This window comes from Chenopodium album, chromosome 11 (genome assembly GCF_948465745.1).
Source record: "Chenopodium album chromosome 11, dcCheAlbu1.1, whole genome shotgun sequence".
NCBI lineage: Eukaryota > Viridiplantae > Streptophyta > Magnoliopsida > Caryophyllales > Amaranthaceae > Chenopodium > Chenopodium album.
Genome location: NC_137844.1, coordinates 12,284,471 through 12,307,718, shown reverse-complemented (window position 1 = coordinate 12,307,718; position 23,248 = coordinate 12,284,471). Strand labels below are relative to the sequence as shown.

Below are 23,248 nucleotides of genomic sequence, written 5' to 3'. Positions count from 1 at the left end.
AAGTTTTGATACATCAATAACATTTTACATGTTAAAATAAAATCGTGCAGTAAATTCTTTTCTTAAAAAATAAATAAAATCTATAGTAATATAAAAAGTGAAAAGGGATTTTGGGTGATAAATTTTTCTTTCCCAAAATCCCCCTCTCATAAAATCTACCTACGTAGTATTTTTTATTTTTTTTTAAAAAAAGATTTTTAAATTTTTTTTTGGAAGAAATTTTTTTAATTTAGAATAAGGTAAATAATATTTCATGAAAAAAGGGGAAAATCGAGCCAATGTGCATGTCTCATAGCTAAACGAAGTACATTTAAAAATAAATAAAATAAAATAAAATAAAAAAAATCACTAATTACCCCAAAGCCCAAAATCTGTCCACCCTAGAGGCTGCTATTTTATGGACAGATGTTTTCAGAAAAAAAAAAAAAAAAAAAAAAAAGAACAAATTACCCAGAAATTTGGCGCCTGAAAACCCCTGAATTTGTTATTCTGAAATCAATTCAAAAAAATTTGGAAAAATGGAAATAGAAAGAACAGGAAGCGACATGGAAATGGAGAGAGAAGAAGAAGACGATGAAGAAACTCTACTTTTGAAGGATCGTTTTCGTCTTTCCGCCATTTCCATTGCCGATTCTGAAGGTCCTTTTCTCTCTCTTTCTTTCGCTTTCTTCTCTCAATTCTTCGATTTCTTACTCATCTATTTGAGCAGCCAAGAAAAACGGAATGCAACCATCTGAATCCATTGTTGCGTGAGTTTCCAATTTGGCGTTTAATTATGCTGGTAATCGCACTTGAAATTCCTTCGTTTCCATTTTTTTTTTTTTTTTTTATGCTATTCTAGGGTTTGCTAATTTGATTTTATTTTATTATGTAGGGTTTCGATTGTATATTGTTTTAATTATTTCTTGTGATTTATAAAATCTGATGGAAATTGTTTCTTCTGAAGTTAGGATTTCTTTTGTGTTGCTGTGAATTCGGAATATTTTGATAGCAGTAGCAAGTGTGATTCCTGAGTTGAGAACTAGTGAGCTTGATCAAAATTTTGTAGCATTTGTAGTACCTGTTTCCATACGATTATTCTCAATAGCTTCTAACGATTTGTGATCGATTTATAATAGTTTTACGCGTTTGTGGGTGACTTTTCTGGTTAAGAATGTGTATAGGACCATTTTTACATGAATGTGCATGGTAACAATCTTCAATATCAATTAGGTTTTCTTTTTTCATCGACTAGGCGTTGAGTGATTATGAATAGTTACGAAGAAAATTATCCTACCGGGTAGTTCATTGATATGTCAAATGGCAGATTATGTGGAATATGTAAAATTAGATAAGTGGATAATATTGAGTGGTAATGAAAAATTAAGAAGAAAAAAATACCAATCTAGTAGGGAGATGATTTGGAAAGGACATTTTTAGGGGATATCTCAAGAAAAGTTATATACAATTTGCTACTATTGATTTATGACCTTGTAACAAGTTGATAGCTCTTCTTAGCTTCGATTCATTATGTTTTGTGCCTTGCATAAGTTGATGGATACCTAAGTGTTGATATACTAAACTCTTTTTATATCATCACTCATGCTTCTGGCTGTTCTGGGTACAATTGTAAATTATTTGATGATAATTTGATAGGATGATCTGAATCTGTAGCAATATTAACACTTTTAAGCTGATAGATATGTTTTTTGCATGCCACCCTTGTCATCTTTGGATATCAGGCATTCTGGATGCATATTGGATTTGGATTACACTCTTAAAATGGGAACTAAAATTGACTTTTTTGTGTCAATCCCGCTCTCACATGTTTTGTCTTGGAAACAACTTTCCTCAAATATGCTGCCCTGATGCCTCATAATCAACTACCCACAATATGTGCTGACTGCTCCTAGAGTTTTATTTTCCGTGGCGAATGACTAGTTTTAGCACATGTTTTCCGTGATGTGATTAAGCACACATTTTTCATATCTATCTAGTAATCTTACTGTGTAACGAATCTCTTTTAACTGATGGGGGTTTACCTTTTGTATTACAGAGCATTTGGCCAAGGACCTTGAACTATTTGCACACCATGCTGGTCGTAAATTGGTGAATACTGAGGATGTTATACTTGCAGGTATTACATACAGTTAATGGAAAGCACTAGTTTGGATATGAGGTTGCATGTGCTTTGTCAAACACGTGAATATTTATCATGTTTCTGTCACATAACTCTATTTGGTACTGTCAATTTTATAATTTTTACTTTAATTAATCACTCATAATATTCCAGTGGTTCTTCAATTAACCAAGCATAAAGCTTCAGCTTCATCTGTTGTACAAGAATGTTTAAATTTCCATTTTCTTCTTCTCTTTCTCCCTTTCTATTTTTGTGGGTTGGGGGTGGGGGGAAGAAGGTGACAGAACATCACTTACGATGGAGGCAAAAATATAATAAACATGTGAATTTTTGAAACTGTTGTTTCTTATGAATCGGTTGGTAGCAACAGATATTGTGACAATACTTTCATAAGGTGATAATTATAGAAAGGTGGAAGCAGCAACTTTCTGTAACAGATAATCAAGAATACTGAAATTTTTTTTAGGAAGGCATCTAATGATACTTTAATCTGAATCCTAGAAGTCCTAAATTTCTGTTAGAAGGAAATCAGTCTCTAATTTTTATAATAACATCCTAATCTATTTCTTTTCATGAATTTCTGGACAAACTGATTACGAATGTTCAGACCAGGGCATGTCTTGAGGTTTATTCTTTGGAATAGTTATCTTTAATAAGAATTATAAAAGGTTTAGACATATGTGATCTTTGCTGAAAATTTACTTATTTTGTGATAAATGCATAGGTTTGCAACTTTTGATTGTAACGAGTTATGAACTTCTTTAACAATTTTTATCTATATGGTTTGTCATCATATCCACCCTTTGTTTCTTTTTCCTCTGTTTAGTTTTATGTTTTTTAATAACACAACATTATGTTTAAGCTGCTTAATTTATGTAGCTGTCTTCTCTTCCCTTTTGAGTATAGTTTGGACAACAAACATCCTATACCACCCAACCTTCAGTTCATACATGGATTGTATCTGTCTCAACTCTCAAGTCTCAACTTATTGCCACCAAACTTTCTTTGAGTGCCAAACTCTTTTGCTTTACTCTTGCACATGTGGCTTGTTTATTATTGTGCTAAGCATTATACAATTATCACTAGGTATATCATTTGATCTTGGCCAACTCATGTGATGCTTGGTTAATTAATTGTATAAGTTCAGTATCTTATTTGGTTGATAAAATGCTTGTGCTCTACTTTTAGCTGATAAAACACAATTTTTGTATGCAGCATCCTCTATTCCTTTCTGAGTTATGTACAATCTAAAACCACAATTTGTCTGAGTAGCACGATGTATTCCAAAATTTGTTTTTGATCACCTTTTCAACCAACTGCATCCATCCCATAACAATAGGATCCTCTTCACAACTTAATGACATTTTATTTCTGCATATGAAAACATTGAGTAATATGTGACGTACAGTGCTTCATTTGTCTCATAAGAATTTTCTGTTTCCTTTTTATTACCTTGCCTCCCCCACACCCCCTCATGTACAGGGTGGAGTAAGCGGGGGTGTCATCTACAGTTTTAAGGTCAAACTTGTTAAAAAACCTATTTATTTTTGTGATGAACTGAAATTACTGCTAACTTACACAAATAACAGTAAAATATAGAGAAAAGATTGGTTCTTTGATTAAACTAGATAAATTGCTTTTTGGTTAATTGATTGAATGAGAAGAAATAATAAAGATTGAAGCTAGAAGATTGATTTTATATGGTAAAAGGGTTACACAGATAGGTTAATAGCTTTTACTCTAAAAATAGCTTGAGGCTATCACTCTCTAACAATGGCATGAGGGTATAACTCTCTAGGTTTTCCATACAACTTATTGTCTACCATTTTCTTTCCCCTCCCTCTCTATTTATACCAAGGAATATTAACCTAGTAAACTAATATTACTACTAGAATACCCATACTACCCCTCCTTAGGTTAGTCTATTACAATTTTCAGTTGTTAACAACAGCGATGAGTGCATCTTTTGGAATTTTGGACTTTGGAACTATCATGGTACGGGGATTTTGATTTTAAAAAAGGATTACATTGTATTTGCTTTGACTGACCTGTAACCAGGACTATTGAGATTTCTTGTATGATAGTGGAAGCAGTATACTTAGTATTCATGGGCATCTGATGATACTTCAATCTTAATTCTAGAAGTCTGTATTCTAAATCATATCCGCATCCACTGCATTTCATGAATTTGTTAGATAAACTGACTACCAAAATGCTCAGGCCTCGGCTTAAGATTTTCTGTATGGATGGTTTTGATAAAAGATATATGCAATCTTCTTTGTGAAAAGTCACTTAGTTTATAATGAATGTAGAACCAGTTCGTGACTTTAGGTTGCAATTACTGATGAACAGATCTTATGTTGCCTTCTGTTCACTCATGTTTCATACCTTGTCTCAAACTGATTTGCCAATTGCCACTAATATTTATTTTGGTTAACAAAGCTTTTGCTTTACTCTTGCACATTTCATCTATAGAGTATTATTTGTGTTGAGTACCATACATTTATCAGTTGTTATATCATGCATAAATTTTTATCATGTCTGATACATGCAGTCCATTATTAATTGACTATATTAGGTTTTTTTTTTTTTTTTTTTTTTTTTTTTTTTTTTTTTTTTTTATATATATATATGTAGGGTTGATATTTGCTTATGCTGCTCTTTGCTATGTTAATAAAACATAATTCTTGTAGACAATATCCACTGATTCATTTGACTTAATCACAATCTAAATACACTTGTTTAAGAAGCTTCAAGTCTTTTAAAATTCTGTTTTTCATCATCTCTTGAAGCTTGCATCTAGCGGTAACATGTATTCCTTTGTTTGATGACAACTAAATGACTTTGGTGTTTGGTCACAGTCAATATACTAAATTTGTATTGATTTACTAGTATAGCCTTTCAATATGGACAACTTGTGATAGTCTTAAATTTTGTCTCAGCCCATCGAAATGAGAACCTTTCTCTATCATTAAGGACCTTCTGCAATGATCTAAAAGCCAAAGAACCTCAGTCAGAGAGGAAGCGGAAGAAAGCTTCTAGGAAAGAGGACAGAGCTACGACAAGTGCACTTGAAACTGCTGAACTCTAAGATAGGTGAATCTTACTTGTTCCTATCAGCCTATGTTAAGCACTTCGAGTTTAGTAGAATTATTTGTTGTACTTATCCAGATTACCTTGTCTAGGAACGATCCTATTAGCCTGTTTCTTTGCCTATATCAGCTGCAGTGATGAAGGAAGGACTTTGACGTCTCTTTAAGCTATTGAATGGAAGGATAGTTCGGAGCTATGTCTAATATTTAGTCATTGAGCACATGAAGTGGTCACATTGAGTTTAGACGAGGAGATAGTTTCAAGCTCTGTGAACGCTTTGTTTTTCCCCTTATCAATTTTGTATAGGTTAGTAACAGGCAGCACATGTTTATATGAGAATGCTATAAACTGATGCTCTTACAGGCAGTTAATATTATCTGTTTCGTAATACTTTAATCACGGTCATTACTGAAACAGTAAGTTGATCACTGGTTACTGTTGACTTGTTTATACAAAAGTACAACTGTACTGTATTAACCTAAAAGAATTATGGCGTAATTACTTTTCTGTGCCTTTAGTCCTTGTAAATTTAATGCATTTCCTTGATTGAGGAGGCAATACTTTCCTATGGAATCAGACCGTGTCCTATATCTGATACTGTATGAGTTCATCACAACCCAGAAATATTCATATAAGACTTTTTTTTTTTTTTTTTTTTTTTTTTTTTTTTTTTTTTTTTTTTTTTTTTTTTTTTTTTACAAATAATTATTTTTAATTTAATTATTATTTTTATTGTTTTTTTTTAAGATATTATAATACTACTAATTATTTTTACTACTCCTCTTTTTAATCTGTGGGGGAGGGGCCTGGGGGTGTTGTGGAAATGAGTTTGTGCCTTGGTTTTGAGTTCCCATAAAATGATCATGCTAAATGATTAGATTGGATAACCCACTACTCCACTACTTTCCTCAAACTTAAAGTACCTTTTATTGTACCAGATTCAGTAATCCACTTAATTAAGGAAAATTTCTCAAACTTTTTTTTTTCACATTGGTACAATATACAGGTTTCATAATTAAAATTGTATCAAGGGATTGAAGAGAGAGGGAAAGAAGGGATACTCATTTAATAAATTTTAATTAATGATTTTAGTGAGAGATTATTACGAGTAGTAGGGTTTTCATTTCACAACCAAGAGGTTGAGGGTTTAATTTTCGGCTTCCTTAACCCTTATAATTGGTGATAAACTTGAACTATTGTGAGTAGTTTTATGTTGGGTGAATTGCCCACTTAGGCACTAACCATGCGTCTTTTGAGGGCAAGAAAATTTTACTTAAATTCAATCAAGTTTGGATATGGTTTTACCACCTATTTTGATGATGGATATTAATGCTTAATAATTCTTACGAGTAATATTAAGTCATAAACATCTGCAATAATCAATATTATGAGAATTTTCAAAGACTTTAATGTAATGAAACACAACCACGATTTTCAGGATATAAATGCTTAATCATTTAAAGGCTCAGCTTATTGCCATTTGGGCATCTCCAACCCAACGCAAATAAAAAAAAAATACTGAAACATGTGATTGGATTTATCGGTGAAGCCAATAATAAGAAGTCGTCCTAACAAACAAGTGAATAGAAGTATGGAGAGAAGAAGAAAATAGTAGTAGTGTGTACAAGTAGTACTATAAAGAGGTTAAACATCTTATTTGGTGTGATGTATAACTTACAAAGTCTCATTATTTTTGATGTAAAATGCAAAAATAAAATGTGGTCCAATTCCTATAATGTAACTATATGGTTTATGTGTGGCCTTTAGCCTTCCTTGAGAAAATGACTAATATAAGCCCATTACTTCATGTCTCCAAAGGATGCCTTATTTGGATGACACGTGTTCCATTTGTCTTCAATGGAGGACTTGTCACTACCTCTACAAATTATGTTTAGTGCCCCATGAGTTAATTCAATTACCTTCTTTTTCTTCTTTTTATCATTCTTGTTTTAATTTCTACTTCTGGCTTTTTTCGGTGTATAGAGAGTCATAAGATAGTGACTTAGACGGGTTGCAAATTTACAAGTATAAGTGTTGGGTATAAGAGTGCTATGTCATGAGAGTTTATGAATTTAACTACTAGGTTCCTTAATGTTTTTTACACTCAAATTGTAAAGGGAGACCGTGTAAAGCCGTAAAGGTAGTGTAATAAGTGAGGAAAGGAGTTGTTTTTAGTCACACAATAATGCAAGTGGATAAGTTATGATGGGCCAAATAAAAATAAGTTACTAAAGATTCCTTGTTAAAATGGTATAAAGTAGGAATGTAAAGAACATTAAGAAACGGGCTAATAAAGAAACCGCAAATAATCATCATGTATAAATTGCATTTTTTTATTTAAATCAATACTTAGTTTTTCTAAAAAAGGGCAGGGTAAGGTATCACTATGTAGACTGCAATATTTAAAATCGATTAGTAATAGTATATCGACATTTTAAACCGACATATAATTTGATAAGTTTGTCAAATGCTGGATAATGTTAAATGAGGAAAGAAGTTATGTGGTAAGACTATACAAAGTACGGACTAATAAACGAGCTTAGTAATATTTGAGGAGAAATGAAAGTACTCCCTCGCTTTATACTTTGACTATTTTTTTAATATCAATATGTATGTAAGACGTAAGACTACCACTATCATGCACTCTGTGTATGACATTAATTTTTTTATTCATAATTTCTCTAATAAACTCGTAATAAAGATATTAATGGGCTTAATTGTACATTAATAACTTTAAATCTATAACTAAACAATAAAAAAAAAGAAAAAAAAACTATTCAAAAATAAAATAAAATAAAAAAAAAATTAATTAAAGAGAGTAAGTTTGTATGATTGTTCCCTGAAAAATGGCTGTAACTCACTTGTTTGTAGTAGGCACAAGATAAAACCATTTTCAATTCAATTAATCAGCGCAAATAACATGTGAACCAGCCAATTTATGAGTATAACTTCCTCCATCTTTTTTATTTGGCTTTTTGTCATTAACTAGCTTTTGGACCCGTTCTACGCACGGGTTATGCTTAAGTTATAAATTTATTTGAAACTTTACAAATTATCTTGTCACCAAAAAAAAAAAAAAAACCCTTTACAAATTAATTGAATAATTATTTTATCGTATTTTGACATGTTATAATATTTTATGAATTAGTGGTAATAGACTAATAGTTGTAGAAAAAATGGCTTAAAATCGTAAAATCATATCTCTATCGCATGATATATTAATAAACAATTTGTATAAAAAACTACTTCGTAAATACCAAACACTTATTATAATTTTACAATTTTTACATCAAATGTGAAGGCATGATATTCTTCTTTAGTCTTTACCAATATATGTCTCTTATATTGCGCTTAATATCTTCAAAATTAAAGCCCCATGACACGCAAACAATGTCATCCCATGGAATTTCCATAGTATTCTTGCCACCTCAATATTTCCCTTTTCAATCATAATCCTCATTGTTGTAGAAATTTCACATAGAATTTTGAGAGATGTTTCTCTAATTTTTTAGTTTTTGAAACTTAATAAGTGAAAAATTCTTTATTGAAAATTTGTATTTATATAAGAAGAGGGGGAAGATAAGGGGTCAAATTAAAGAAATGAATTATGAATGTGAATAAATTGAATTGATAGATGGAATAATGAGAAGAGGAGAAGGTTTAGGAAATTTAATTTGTTATTGAATTAAAATAAAGATTACAAAATATAAAAGTTATTGAGAAATAAAGGGGGAGATGAAGAGAGAATTTCTTTGAAAACATAAGGAGGGAGAATGAATAAAGAAAGGTGAGAAAGAATGATGACATGTGTCAATTTTGGTTTGTGTTTTTAAATACTAAGTATAGATTCTACTCCTTTCTTTCCCTCTTTATTATTTTAATCCTGCTTTTCTTAGCTAATCATAACTGCTTTAGACTTTTTAATTAAATATTATTATAGGGAGTATTTTTTTTTTAGGAGCCTAAAAAGTTCTTACTGTAATTAAAATGACAGTAATTTTTCTAATTAGGACTAAAATTACAAGACTGTTAATGGTAAAAAGTAGAAGTAAATGGGCTTGAGGTTAGGCACGCACTAGCTAAACGGTAGGGTGCAGAATTTGGTAGGTGAGAAAAGCAGTTAGCCAGCCAAAACTTCAAATTCAGAGATTTATCTATGTGAGCTTGTGTATTACAGAGTATAATATTAATTAAATTTGATTGGAGTCAAAATTATTTTGATAGTACTACATAAGAAGTACATACGTAGTATAATAATTTTAGGTGTCATAAATAAGGGTAATTTTTATCGTGGATTGCTAAATACCGTCAACGTTTTTTATCAAACCGCCAACAATAGTGATGAAGAGATAAAATCACCCTTACTCATTTCCCACTTTGCTTTCTCTCTCCTAAGTCCATCAAGTCTCAAACTCAACCGTCAACCACCATAATAGCAACCACCCATGCCACCACTACCCACGCTGCCATGACCACCATCACCCACGCCTCCATGACCACGACCATCCACCATCACCGCCCACAACTACCAGATTTTAGTTTGTGTTGCCGGAACCACCAATTCACGAACAACAGTCAACAATCAACATTAAAAATAAAGACCCACCACCTTTGCTCCTCGTCTGGTCGGCGGTGGTGTTTTATATCCCAGCTAACAGCACAATCGGCGTGCTAAACCGATCAACCGGGATGGTAACCGATTTCCAGCACCGATTGACCATGGTAACCGGCGTCCAAAACCGGTTACCGTACCGGGTGATCGGTTTTGCACACCGGTTGACCATGATAACCGGCGTCCAAAATCGGTTACCGTGGTGCTTTGGTTTTGCGTGAGCGTCGGAAATTATTGAAGAAAAAAAAAGAAAGGAGAAGATTGGGGACGAATTGTTTTGCTGACCACCGTGATGCCTCCTCCAGTCATCAACGTCACTACCCTTCCACCTTCGACGTACGGCTGCTGCTTCCCTTCACCTCCAACATACAGCCGCTGTTGTGGTTGATGGTGGTTGGGAAATGGTGGTTGTGACCCTTATGGGTGATGAGAGAGAAAACAATAAAAGAGAAAGAAGATGGGTGGGGGGTATAGTAAGGGCATTGATGTCCATTCACCTTAAATGTTGGCGGTTTTGATAAAAATTGTTGGCGGTATTAACACCCCCCTTTTTGTTTGGGTGGAGACTTATTTTAAATGTGAATAGCTAATCATGTTGGCTGTTTAAATATTAATTTTGGATTAAGATCATGTTATTTTCATCTTGTTTTTGTTAAACTGTAATTATTCATGTTAAATTGAAATTATATATGTTGAATTTAAATTATTTTCACTGAACTGAAATTAAATTTTACTTAATTGAAATTATTTTTACTAATGCTTTATTATAAATCTACTTCAAAATTAAAGATTTAACTAAACTAAAACTTAAATTAATTGAATTGAACAAAACTTCATCCACATTCGACATTTTTTTAATACTAATAGAAAAGATCTTTATAGTGTTAGGCCCTGTTCTCATCATATTATTTTTAGTTCAACTCAGTTCAGTTTAGCTCCTAATATCCTTCTCGCATAAAATATTCAGTTCAGTTCAGCTCATTTCAATCAATGAGAAAAGACCCTTAGTCAACATTTTTTAATACTAATAAAAATGATCTTTATAGTGTTGAACTCATGACCAACAATAATTACACAAACTTCTTTAAAAAATCGGGTGTACAATAATTATTGTACATCCATTATAAAGATAGCAAAAGTTACCCCTGAAATGAATAAAAGTTACCCCAATATGCATAAAAGAAACTCAATACAAATAAAAATTATCTACACTTTATTAGTAAAGAATCATATTTTAAATGACTAAAATTCAATTATTAGTGATTGAATGTAATTAAATTACCTTTATAAAACTTTTCTTGTTGTCTATTTTTATAAAAATTGTATTATGTTTAAAGTTACTCCAAAAAAAGGCAAAAAAGTTATCCTAAATTAGCTAAAAGTTACCCTTATACAGCTCGATGTACACTAATAATAGTATAAGCCGGGTGTATACAAAAGTTTTTCCAATAATTAAGTTGAAAGTCTAACCATCTTAGCCAACTTTTAGTTAAATTTTTATACTTAACGCTTTTAATTACATACCTAACTTTAAAACCTAGATCTTACTGTTGATCATTTCATTTTGGACAATAATGAATGGGATGTTTCTACTTTGTTTCTTTATGTTCTGTCTAATATTGTCCATCTTATTAAAGGAATCCCACTTCCCTCTTCAGTTATTCAAGATGAGCCTTGCTGAGGTTTATCTAACACTGGTGATTTTACTGTCAAATCAGCTACTTGGCTTGCTCATAATATCTCTTCTCATACTAAATGAGAATTTTCTTGGATTTGGAAACTTGATATATCTCCAAAACTGAAATTTTTTGTTTGGCAACTTCTTCATAATGCTCTACCTACTAGGGCTAATCTTGCTCATCATCAGTTGTTTATTTCTTCTATGTGCCCCCTTTGTAATTGTCATGATGAAACTCAAGATCATCTTTTTCTATCTTGTTCATACACTTCTCAATTTTGGCATGCTGATGCTACTATTCGTTGGATTGGTCAGGTCCCTTTAACTACTGGTATTTATTTGTTTTTTAAAGTTTTAACGGGTAATTTCTCACTGTCTCTAAAAAAGATTATAACTTGTTTATGGAGTATCTGGAAAACTAGGAATTCAGTGATTTTTGATGAAATTGCTTTTTCTCCTATGACTATTTTTTCTCATGCCCAAAAAATTTATCATGAGGCAGTTTCGTTCTTGTCTCGACTCTTTGGATACTCCTACTCTCGCTCTTCCTTCTCATCCAACCCCAAGGAGTATACGTGTCTCTTGGTCGCCCCCTCCTCCAGGTGTTATTAAAATAAATTTTGATGGTTCTGTTCGAGATGGTTCAGGGGCTGTAGGCATTGTTCTAAGAGATCATTTAGGAAATAATGTTTGTAGCCGTTCTTTTAATATTGGTATACGTACTCCTCGTATTGCAGAAGCTACGACCCTTCGTAATGGTCTTCTTTTTGCGCAGGCTCATAATATTTCAAAAGTATTTATTGAAGGGGATAATTTGCTTATTATTAATATTTTGCAGGGAAAGGCTCAGTGCCCGTGGAAAATTCAGCTATTAATGGAGGACGTTAAGGAGCTGATTCGAAATTTTACCTATGTTGATTCGCGTCACATTTATAGAGAGGGTAATAGAGCACCAGACTATGTTGCTTCTTTGGGCCATTTTATGCAAGCTCACCAAGATATCGATCCGTTTATAGATAGTAAATTTTCTTTTTTTATTTATTCTGATAAGTTAGGGTATTGTCTTGAGAGAAGATTATCCTGACTTCTTGTTCACCTTTCCATTTAAAATATATATATACTCCCTCTGTTTTTTTTATTTATTTATTTGTATCAATTTGATCGACACATTTGTCAAGACGCAACTTTGACCATTAATATTTTTAATTGTTAATTAGTAAAAATTATAACAAAATTATATTATGAAACTAGACAATATGACGAATCTAATGACATATTATATAATAATATTTATTTATTTTATAGAGGTGAAAAAATTAAGTCAATCATGGTATGTGAAAAGTGCAAAAATTAAAGTGATGCATTTAAAAAAAAACGGAGGGAGTATATTTTTTCCATTAGTTATTCAACTGTTTAATACTTTCTTTGTTTTTAAATACTTTGCTCCACTTTTTATTTCTGACCGTATTTAAATAGTTGCTCCATTTCCTTATTTGGAAATTTTTTACAATATTTAATTCATTTCTCTCAACTAGTTTTTTCAACTACTTTTGCTATTTTACAATTTTTTATTTTTCACCTACCCTACTACCTTCATATTTTAATTTATTCTCCAATTTCTCCAAAAATTCCGTATATGGAGAAATGGAGTAAGTATTTTAAAATAGAGGGAGTAATATTTATGATGCACTATGTATATAGAAAGTTATATATTGCAATATAATAATTATAATAATGGCCCAGGACGTCGCTCTTACCATACACTAATTTAATTTAATGAATCAAATATATTTAATTTACTTTTTTTTATTATTATATTTATCTTTATTATATAAGCAAAGTGGTGAGGTGGTTACATACACCCACCCCATGACCCAATATTTATATGCAATGTTAAATATTGGAAAAAAAAAAATAATATTTATTGAGGGAAACTCTTTTGAGCCTTAGTCTTCTGATAAAAAAGTATTGACTGTAAATTTCGCACACATGCACATATACGCAGAGCTCGAGTGAGGGCGGTTGCGTGGCACAATTGTAGGTGTTGGGTATGGGTTTTATTCTATTTTGCCAAATCTCTTTCTTGTGTAATCGATAACAATGCTTATTAAGTAACCTCTAATATTCTATGGATTTCTTACCTATTATGAAGAAGATTACATTATGTAATAATCTTCAATTGCTACCTAGATTTACCTAGTCATATTGCTTGGTTGAAGGCCAAATTGATTGCCTAAGATTACATTATGCCATAATCTTCACTTGCTACCTAAATTAGCCTAAGCTAGCCATTTTTGCTTGATTGAAGGGTAGTTAAATTGATTGCATTGAGGTTTTTCTTGAATGCATTGACTATAAAATAACTCTAATCTCCTCTCTAGTTAAAACATAAAAGTATTCATAAAAATGGCATCTTTAAATCCCCATTATTCTAGAATGTTAAGCCTAATGTTGTACATTAGTTAGCGGGCCAATGTGTTAAGGCCATATATGTTTATCTAGGCTATATATATATACTTGAGCATACAACAATACAACACAACTACACAAGGAAATATTTATTCCTGACATGGTATCAGAGCCTACATTCCAAAAACCTTAAAACCTAATATTTATTTTTTTCTCTACACTAATTCTTTCTCCAATAATTTTATGTATCATTGCTATATTGTTGTTTTGGAAAGTGTTCATGTTCTCAATCAAGCTATTCGATGTACCCTGATGAAGAGTTGGAGTCGTGTAATCTTAAAGCTTATTAGTTGCTACGAGTCTACGTACACTGTGTAAGGAAAATTTAACTGTAGGGCAAGAATATCTTCTTACACCACAATATTCTCATATAAGTCATTCTAATTTTATTTCGCTATTATTCACAAATCTATTGCAATACATATATCATGAACGAGTCTTATATTAAATTATTTTCCAATCAATTTTTAATGCATGGTATATTATGCATTTTTTTTTTAAATGTGAGTAAAATTTATATTCAATATACATAAATTAATTACCTATAATACTGTTTATTGAAATCAAAGTTTAATTTACTCTTATTTTAAAGGGTTTTTTTTTTTTCAACAATGAAATTTATATTATTGTTACTATCCTATAAATTATATTTTATGACATGACATACTTCTAGAGCTCTATAGTTTTGGAAAGTTTATTATATAAGGGTTGATAAGTTCAGATAAGATAAATAAGTTTCATAAGTTCTTTTAAGGTCCAATAAAATAAGATAAGGTGATAAAAGATGAGATAATACTTCGTATAGTATAAGAGTTGATAAGTTCATATAAGATAATTTAAAAGCTAATATATATATATATATATATATATATATATATATATATATATATATATATATATATATATTTATTTATTTATTTATTTATTTATTTATACTTTTTTACTTGCCAACAATAAAAAGGAAGGAAAGTTAGATACTGTTAAAGTGTAAACATTCCAAATAATAGGTGTTCCACATTGAGAAATAAAAAAGAGAGTAATTAAACACTACGGAGTATATATATAAGGCTAAGGGCCTGTTCTGATTGACTGAAGTGAGCTGAACTGAACTAAACTAAACTGAACTGAATATTTTATGAGAGAATGAAATTAAGAACTGAACTGTACTGAAAATAATATGAAGAGAACAGACCCTAAGTGAATACACCTTCTATTGTCCCATGGTATTGGGATGAAATCTTTTTGGACTTGTAAATTGGACTATCTCTCTTGGTGATATATAGGTGTGACTTAGACTCATATTTAACAAATACATACATACATACATAAATATGTATGTATGTGTATGAATTATAAGTATACATCATTTATTTGTGTATATGTGATGTAAAATTTTTGTGGCGCAATTTTTTTTTTTCATCAATCAACTTTAATTATAAAATTAATTTGATTTTAATTATCTTAAATAATTATTGTTTTATTTACCACCTAAAAGAATTTTAAAAAACAATGAATTTTGTCATTGCTAAACAGAAAGGCTGAATTTTAATGATTATTAGTGTATTTTGGAGTTGACTTTATATCTTCACCTACACATATATAATCATATTAATACTATTATTTTAAAACTAGAAGTTGGAAGGACACTTGTCCTCTTCCTGTTTTAAAATAATTTTTTTTTTAAAAAAAAAAAAAATCACACATATCCCAATCTCTAATCATGCTCATTCAAAAAAAAAAAAAAAAAAAAAATTAATCAAACATCACTACCATCCCAATTCCCAACTATATTATCATGCCTTTTATAAGTATAATTATCGGATTATTAGATTGTATCTTTTCGATTTATTTACCTTTTTTTAAAAAAAAAAAAAAATCAATCAAACATCTCTTCCATCCCAATTCCCAACTATATTACTCATGCCTTTTTGAAGTATAATTATCGGATAATTAGATTTTATTTGAATCATACGGAGTAATATGTTTAGAAATAGATTTGTTAAAATCAATAATTTAAGTAGTATAGAGTCCTTATTAGTATAAAAATACGCTTTGAACTATTTTATACTACTTCTATAAGTTCTATTAAAGCTTTAAGAAGTATAGAGAAGTTCTTATTCTTATTAGTATAAATACCCTTTGAACTAATTTATAATTTCGTAAAATCAATTATTGCCTGCTTTTTATGATAACAACAATAATAGCTAAATGACTTATGTTCCTAAGGTATTTGATAATAGGAAATCCAAGTTTCTATGTATACTACTGCTATATTTTTTTTTTTTTTTTTTTTGAGGGAATACTCACTGTCACTATGGAGTTTTTTTTTTTTTTTTTTTTTTTTTTTTTTTTTTTTTGAAGAAACTGCTACTATGGAGTATTAAACACGTTGTACATGTTTTTCTATTTGAAAAAAAAAACTATTTATGTTTTGGTAAAAAAAAAGCCTTAATTAGGTACATTATTTAATTATAGATTTTCGTTTCAAAAAAAATAAAAAAAATTATAGATTTAAATTAAACGTTTTTTTTTAAAAAAAAAAAAAAATCCTCTGTCAAAAGAAAAAACCCTTTTTTTTAGTGAATACTCACTACTGAATACTAATTAAATACGTTGTACATGTTTTGTTTTTTATTTAAAAAAAATAATTTATGTTTTGGAAAAAAAAATTATAGATTTAGACCTTGTTCTCATCAGATTATTTTCAGTTCAGTTCAGTTCAGCTCTAATAAGTTCAGTTCAACTCTAATGAGTTTAGTTCAGTTCAGTTTAGTCAATGAAAACAGACCCTTAAATTATATGTTTTTTAAAAATCCTCTGTCAAAAGAAAATTACATTCACAAATTTACCATAGTGTCAGTTCATTTTTTTTTCAAAAATATAAATATAGAAATGCTAAACCAAAATCAGTGTTTTATCTCAATGAAAGTTAATTGTTCATAAACCCATAGTAAATTCCTTTCTATTTCCATTTCACTATGCATTCATATTTAAAGTTTCACTTATATATGATCAAAATTTGTTATTTAAAGATTCGCTTATGCTTTTATATTTAAAGTTTCAATAATGCATTCATGTTTAAAGTTTCGATGTGTATGATCAACATTTGTTTTCCACATAATTGCTATGTTTGATTTGCATGCAAAAAGGTCATTGTGGACCAATAGTGAGTGAAGTTCAAATTGGGTTACAAATTATCTCAGGTAAGCATGTTTCTTCTATTTTATGTATATTGCAGAACAATGAAATTAAATAAAATAAAATAAAAAATTTATTGCCTTATATGTATTTGTACTGTGGAGTACAAGATGTCTATATAAATTGTTGAACAATTTTTATAAATTGTAACTATTATAGATGACATATTATTTAAATTTGACATACTTTTAAGTGTATTGTACTTTAAAAATACTAACCTAACACTATTGTTATAATATTTCCTATTACTATAAGATTTGATAATAATGTTTACTTTTTCTTTTATTCCCTAATTTACACTGAAAATGAAAATAGACAAACATTTTGTTTAGTTATTCTTAATTTTGTTGATAAAATTTTATGGCTTTATTCTATTCTTCTTATTATATATGAACTCATTATGTATGATGTTGAAATCCCATATTATTTTAGTAATATTTTTTAATAAAAAATTACGATACAATAAACAGCCGTTGTAGGGAATATTTCAAGCATCCCATACTTGAGCCCCACTGTGATCATACACTTAAGTATGGTGGGGCCCAAAGAAAAGTAAGCTAGAGCAAAAGAGTCGCCAACAAGTTTTAGGAACTTGTAAACCATTCACAGGGTGAAGGTTACACCCCTTCACGATCCATGAGATCGCTAACTCCATAGTGGTCTGGAACCATGATTGGATATTCGGGGATGAAGGTACAAATCCAACCTAAAAGAGATTAAACCTGCCCTAAATAGGCCTTTACTTTATTCTTCTCATATTCATGTGCGCTTTCTGACTAACATACAATCAATATGTTAATCCTAAACCTGTTTAATCTATGTTGGTTGAATATTAATGCACAAACAAAACTATTATTGGCGATCACTTGAATTAAAATCATATTAGCCTAAACAAAATTATTAATTATCTTATTAATGTGATTTCAAGTACAAATTCCCTTTAATCCTGCAAGAAAGGCCATGATCAAGCAATAACAATAATATCAAGCAGCAGAATAATATTGACATAACAAATCATTATCATCATAACAATATCAATAAAGCATAATAATATTAGCAAGATCCTAGGCATGATACTAACATGATTAATAACAAATCCTAGCATGACACTAAACAATAAAAATCAAAGCTTTAACCCTAGCATGATAGAAGAAATAGAAAGCAACCTAAACATGATACTCCCTCTGTTTTCTTTTATTTGCATCAGTTTGACAGGCACATTTGCCGAGATGCAAATTTGACCATTAATATCTTTAATTGTTAATTAGTAAAAATTATAACAAAATTATATTATGAAACTAGACATTATGACAAATATAATGATATATTATATAATAATATTTATTTATTTTATAAAGGTGAAAAAATCAAGTCAACCATGGTATATGAATAGTGCAAAAATCAAAGTGATGCATTTAAAAAAAAATGGAGGGAGTACTAGAAAGCAATAAATAACATCCTAACATGATACTCGAATCAAAATAATCTAAGCACGCTTTCTACAAAATAAAGCAATAAAATTACTTACTTTGTTGCCTCGTACCTCTTTCTATCAAAACAATACACGCGTTAGTAATTTCAATGAAAGTATTAAATCAAACAATTAATTTAAATAATTGAAATAGGGATTTGGGACCAAACTCTCAGAAATTATCAACCTTTCACGTCTAGGGCGAAGGCAACTTCGAGCTTGGTTAGGTGTGTCTAAGACTCGTGAATGAGGTATTGTATTTGAAAAGGGGAAGGCTTAGAAAGAGGGAGAAAGAACAAGCTTCTAGCTTTGAAGAGAGAAGAGAATTAGAATTAGATGATTGTTGGTCCTTCAAAACGGGGAAATAACGCCCCTATTTATAGAGAAAACATCCAGAACGCTTAGAAAAGAGTCAGAATTTGACTCGAAATAAAACAGCCTTTATCGAGATGCGATAGAGCTATCGCGATGCGATAGGTCTTATCGCGACGCGACAGACCCTATCGTGACGCGATAGGCTCCTCATAGCGCGATGGCGCGATTAGGATAAAAATCCTATACGGAGTCATTTTCCCAATATAATTAGGTAATTAGACTCCGTAATTATCTAAATTAAAATCAGCTTTATCTTTCAAAACACTTGTTTTATTTCAAACTGAATTCTTTATCTTTTCTAAATAATATAAAAGTATAATTACTAATCCTAATTCCATTAGAATTTAAAATAACCTCTTAGATCATTCAATTCTAGAAAACTACAGTCAATCCTAATAAATTTAGGAGTGATAATTAATAGGCCCTCCACTTGATCATTGGGCCATTTAAAATCATTTTGAGCCCAATTTAATATTTAGGCCATAACTTCCTCATTATTCATCGGAATTGGGCTTATAATATATCGTTGGAAAGCTCTTTTCAAGCCCTATCTAACTACACTATTATTGGACCCGTATCATAGACGACCAAACTAAATTGGATTGGACATTTTCCATAAATACGGTGCAAAAAGAAATATTTTCGAAAACAGAAAGAAATATTTTTATTAAAAACAGATGCATCACGAGACTCTTTCACATTTCACCTCGTTCGATTATCAATGACGTGAAAGATATTAATCACTGGGTTTGGTTTTAGGGGAGACATAATCAGGTGTATACAGTCGTGCATCGCACGGGTTTAAGACTAGTTAGTCGTAATAACTTTACATAAAAGCCAACAAGTACCATTAATTTTGCCAAACATGACCCTATGATTCAAAAAATTGTAGCAACTATAAGTTGTTGCTAAAAACAAACAAAATAAAACGAAAAACAAAAGTATACTAAGCAAGTAACTTTTAACCTATTGTGATAAACTATATCTATGCATGATTTGCCCCGGCCCATTTGTTTTAAACTACAAAGTACAATGATAAATATTGTTGACTTAATATAATCTATAACTATTTGGGTTAGAAGGCAATGCAAGATCCCTTAAAAGTGGTGGAGAGGGTATGTGCATTCGAATTCATATTGCCTTTAGTGGGGATTGATCCCACTAATAACAATTCTTACCATTATGAAATGAAGTAATTAAGTGAAAACGATTATGTTACTCTCAGAAGCAAAAAAATACTTACATTAGCAAGAATAACAACAAGAACCTATCCAAATTGAATAATCCAGATTGATAGAGCAATTTAGAAGAAAATCTCACTCAGTAATTCCAGTATTGGGTGAGAGTGTGAGACAATGTCATCATATGTGCAATGTGAGTATATGACGTAATGTGAAATTAATTAAGACTAATCATCCAAAGTGCGAGACTTAGGGCTTGTTTAGTTCACTTTATTTTTGCTTATATGAACTTATCTGATCTGGTCTAATCTGATATGGTCCAATCTGATCTGAACTTATCTGATCTGGTCTGATCTGATCGTCTGATTTGACCAAGCTTTGACCTTAAACGTACAATAATCTATAAGGAAAAAATATTTCATGTGAGGTCTTGTTAGATTTGTAATAATGTGTATGAAAATGTAATTTTCATAATTTTTTTCATTATGAAATTAAAGATATTTAGTGATAAAAAACTGCACATAAAACGATGATCTGATATGAACTTATTTTTTCTGATCTTATTTTTTCTGAAATAAGTAAAAATAAGTTGAACTAAACAAGACCGTAGCATCCAATGTAGAGACTCATTGTATTAATTTCTAGACTCATCATTGTCTAATAATGTAAGACTTAGCATTTAGTATATGATACTCATTATCAAAAATTTGAGGCTCATCATCCAATTTTGTGCCTTATCACCCAAAATATGAAACTTGTTGCTCAAAATCAGAGACTCTCATTGTGTGTTACCGCGTCAATATGGTAATGTAAGTTATGTAACCTATCACACAAAACTGGTTAATTGATTTTAGGGAAACCCACAATTTCTTCTTGTTTCAACATTTTAAACATGAAAAGTAAGCTAGATGTTTGAACAACACCAAAGTTCGTGAGATCAAAGATGGTTTTTGACAAAATAAACAACCAACGAAAGTCTTTATTTGCTCTCCTTTGGGCTATTTGGCTTTCTCGGAACTACTTAAGGTTTAGACATGCGGTTTGGTCGCCCAGAACGATTGAAGGTTTGGCTGAGGAGTGGTTCAACCGTTGTGTCCAGTCTCAAGATTGGAAGAAATCTGTATTGGGATCTTGCTCGCCTAGTTCGCCTGTGCTTTCAGGTGATCCTTGGTTGGGTTTGAGGGGATTACTTGGCATATGCCCCACGGTTTGTTTGATCGTCGATGGAGCTTGGGATTGCTCCACTGGTAGAGCTGGGGCAGGTTGGGTTATCCGTGATCTTTATTCTTCGGAGGTTCTGAGTGGAGGAAATTGGGCCTTTTTGTCTGGGTCGGTATTACAGTATGAGCTATAGGCTTGTTTATGGGGACTTCTGGCGGCGGTTCGCAAAGGATTCTTAAAGATTCAGATTCATTCTGATTGTGCGGCCCTTCTTTCTTTGATTCCGAATTCAAGTTCAATGGACATTTCGGTTTGGTGGCTCATTTTGAAATTGCGGGTGACTGTTGAGTCTTTTTTGGTGTGTCAAATTCGTAAGGTTCCTCGGTCTTGGGTTTCTCCGGTTCACTGGTTAGCTAGTTGCGCTCGGCGACGACAGTTGTTGTTTTTTTAGTTTTAGTTTGTTTCTTACTGTTGCAGTTTGTTTTTCTTTGATAGCTCTTTTGTCAAAAAAAAAAAGGTCATTGAATCTTCTTTTTAGATGATAGATGTCATTAAGATGAGGGTGACGATAACATCAATGACACTGGCCATGTTGGGAATTGGAACACTTAGGGTTAAGATTATGAAAGTGTTTTGAGAGAAGATTCCCTCTTATTAAGGTAATGAAATAAAATCAAAGTAATATTACGATACTTATATAAATAAGCGTTAAAATAAAATCACTAGATTAATGATCAATGGTTAGAGAAGGCAAGCATGAGGTTGTCTTAGTTTCCTCAAATCTCAATTGTCTTTTCAATTTTATCAGCATCTAAGATTTAGGGTCTGTTCTAATTTATTGAACTGAACTGATTGGAGCTTAATTGAACTGAAATGAATTGTTTATGAGAGAAAGAAATTAGGAAATGAAGTGAACTGAATTGATTGGAGCTGAATTGAAGTTAAGTTGAAGAGAACATGCCCTAAATTTCATTCTTTATACACTTCAAATGCAATAGATTATCATTATAATTTTAATTTGTTTTTAAATTTTACTTTTTATAATAATAGTTTGAGTAATTTAGGACATGTAACTAAAATTGTGGTAATATTATCTAATGCATTTTTCAAAAGAATGACCAAATAATGAAACAATCACCCAAATCCTAAATATCCCAAGAGCAAAAATAACACTTTTTAACCATCAATATTGACATATTGTTACAACAGATAAGGAGTACAAAACACCTTAATCTTCCACTTAATATAATACGAACATGGATCTAAAAAGCCAAAAACACCTTAACTTACAAATACAGTTTACACGCAGTCTAACCGCGCATAGTTCACCGTACCCATCATCAAACATAATGTAATGGTGTATACTGTATAGGTACAAAGAAAAAAGTTACAATAAAAACAGACAATGCTCTTTATTACATGATAGTAGTAACTAACTCCATTAATAAAGGATAACTTTGACAACTCTTGCAAGTTCCAATTTCAACACCATTAAAAGTTCATAATAAATAAATAAAGTTTTCAAAATAGTAACAAAACCATAAAAATGGGGGAAAGGAAAGGAAATGAAAGCAATGCAAATTGAATAGTTCATGCAAATGTTGTTTCTCTTACCTTATGACACACAACTCAAGAGAGAGAAAAGAGCACCAATACTCAATTTCCAAATTTCCTCATCTCTAAAAACTACCACTACAACTTAAACTCTTGTACTACTCTACAAACTGCCATTTCATCAACAATTATTTTTATTATTTTATCATATCATATAATATTATAACAATAATATAGTTTTATCATATTATAAAATAATAATAAAATATAATATATGGGGTTGTTCTCGTATTATTTTTTGTCCGAGTACTCATAAGTCTTTCATGTGTCAAATCTC

The 23,248-nt window shown here is 30.8% G+C and overlaps 1 protein-coding gene and 1 pseudogene across 2 annotated transcripts; both read left to right on the top strand.

The window, feature by feature from the left end:
• The first annotated feature begins 473 nt into the window (after window positions 1-473).
• On the top strand, window positions 474-6,292 carry LOC145568595 (protein MHF1 homolog; annotated as a pseudogene). Its single transcript, XR_014095851.1, has 5 exons — window positions 474-639; window positions 710-781; window positions 2,036-2,116; window positions 5,062-5,215; window positions 5,305-6,292. The product of XR_014095851.1 is annotated as a protein MHF1 homolog (transcript).
• A 5,703-nt stretch (window positions 6,293-11,995) lies between these two features.
• LOC145566304 (uncharacterized) lies at window positions 11,996-12,586 on the top strand. The gene has a single exon (XM_081625763.1). The coding sequence runs from the start codon at window positions 11,996-11,998 to the stop codon at window positions 12,584-12,586; it is 591 nt and encodes a 196-aa protein (XP_081481889.1).
• The last annotated feature ends 10,662 nt before the right edge of the window (window positions 12,587-23,248 follow it).

What these genes read in the sequence shown, in the direction of transcription:
- LOC145566304 (XM_081625763.1), top strand. Translation starts at nt 11,996, where the DNA reads ATGAGGCAGTTTCGTTCTTGTCTCGACTCTTTGGATACTCCTACTCTC.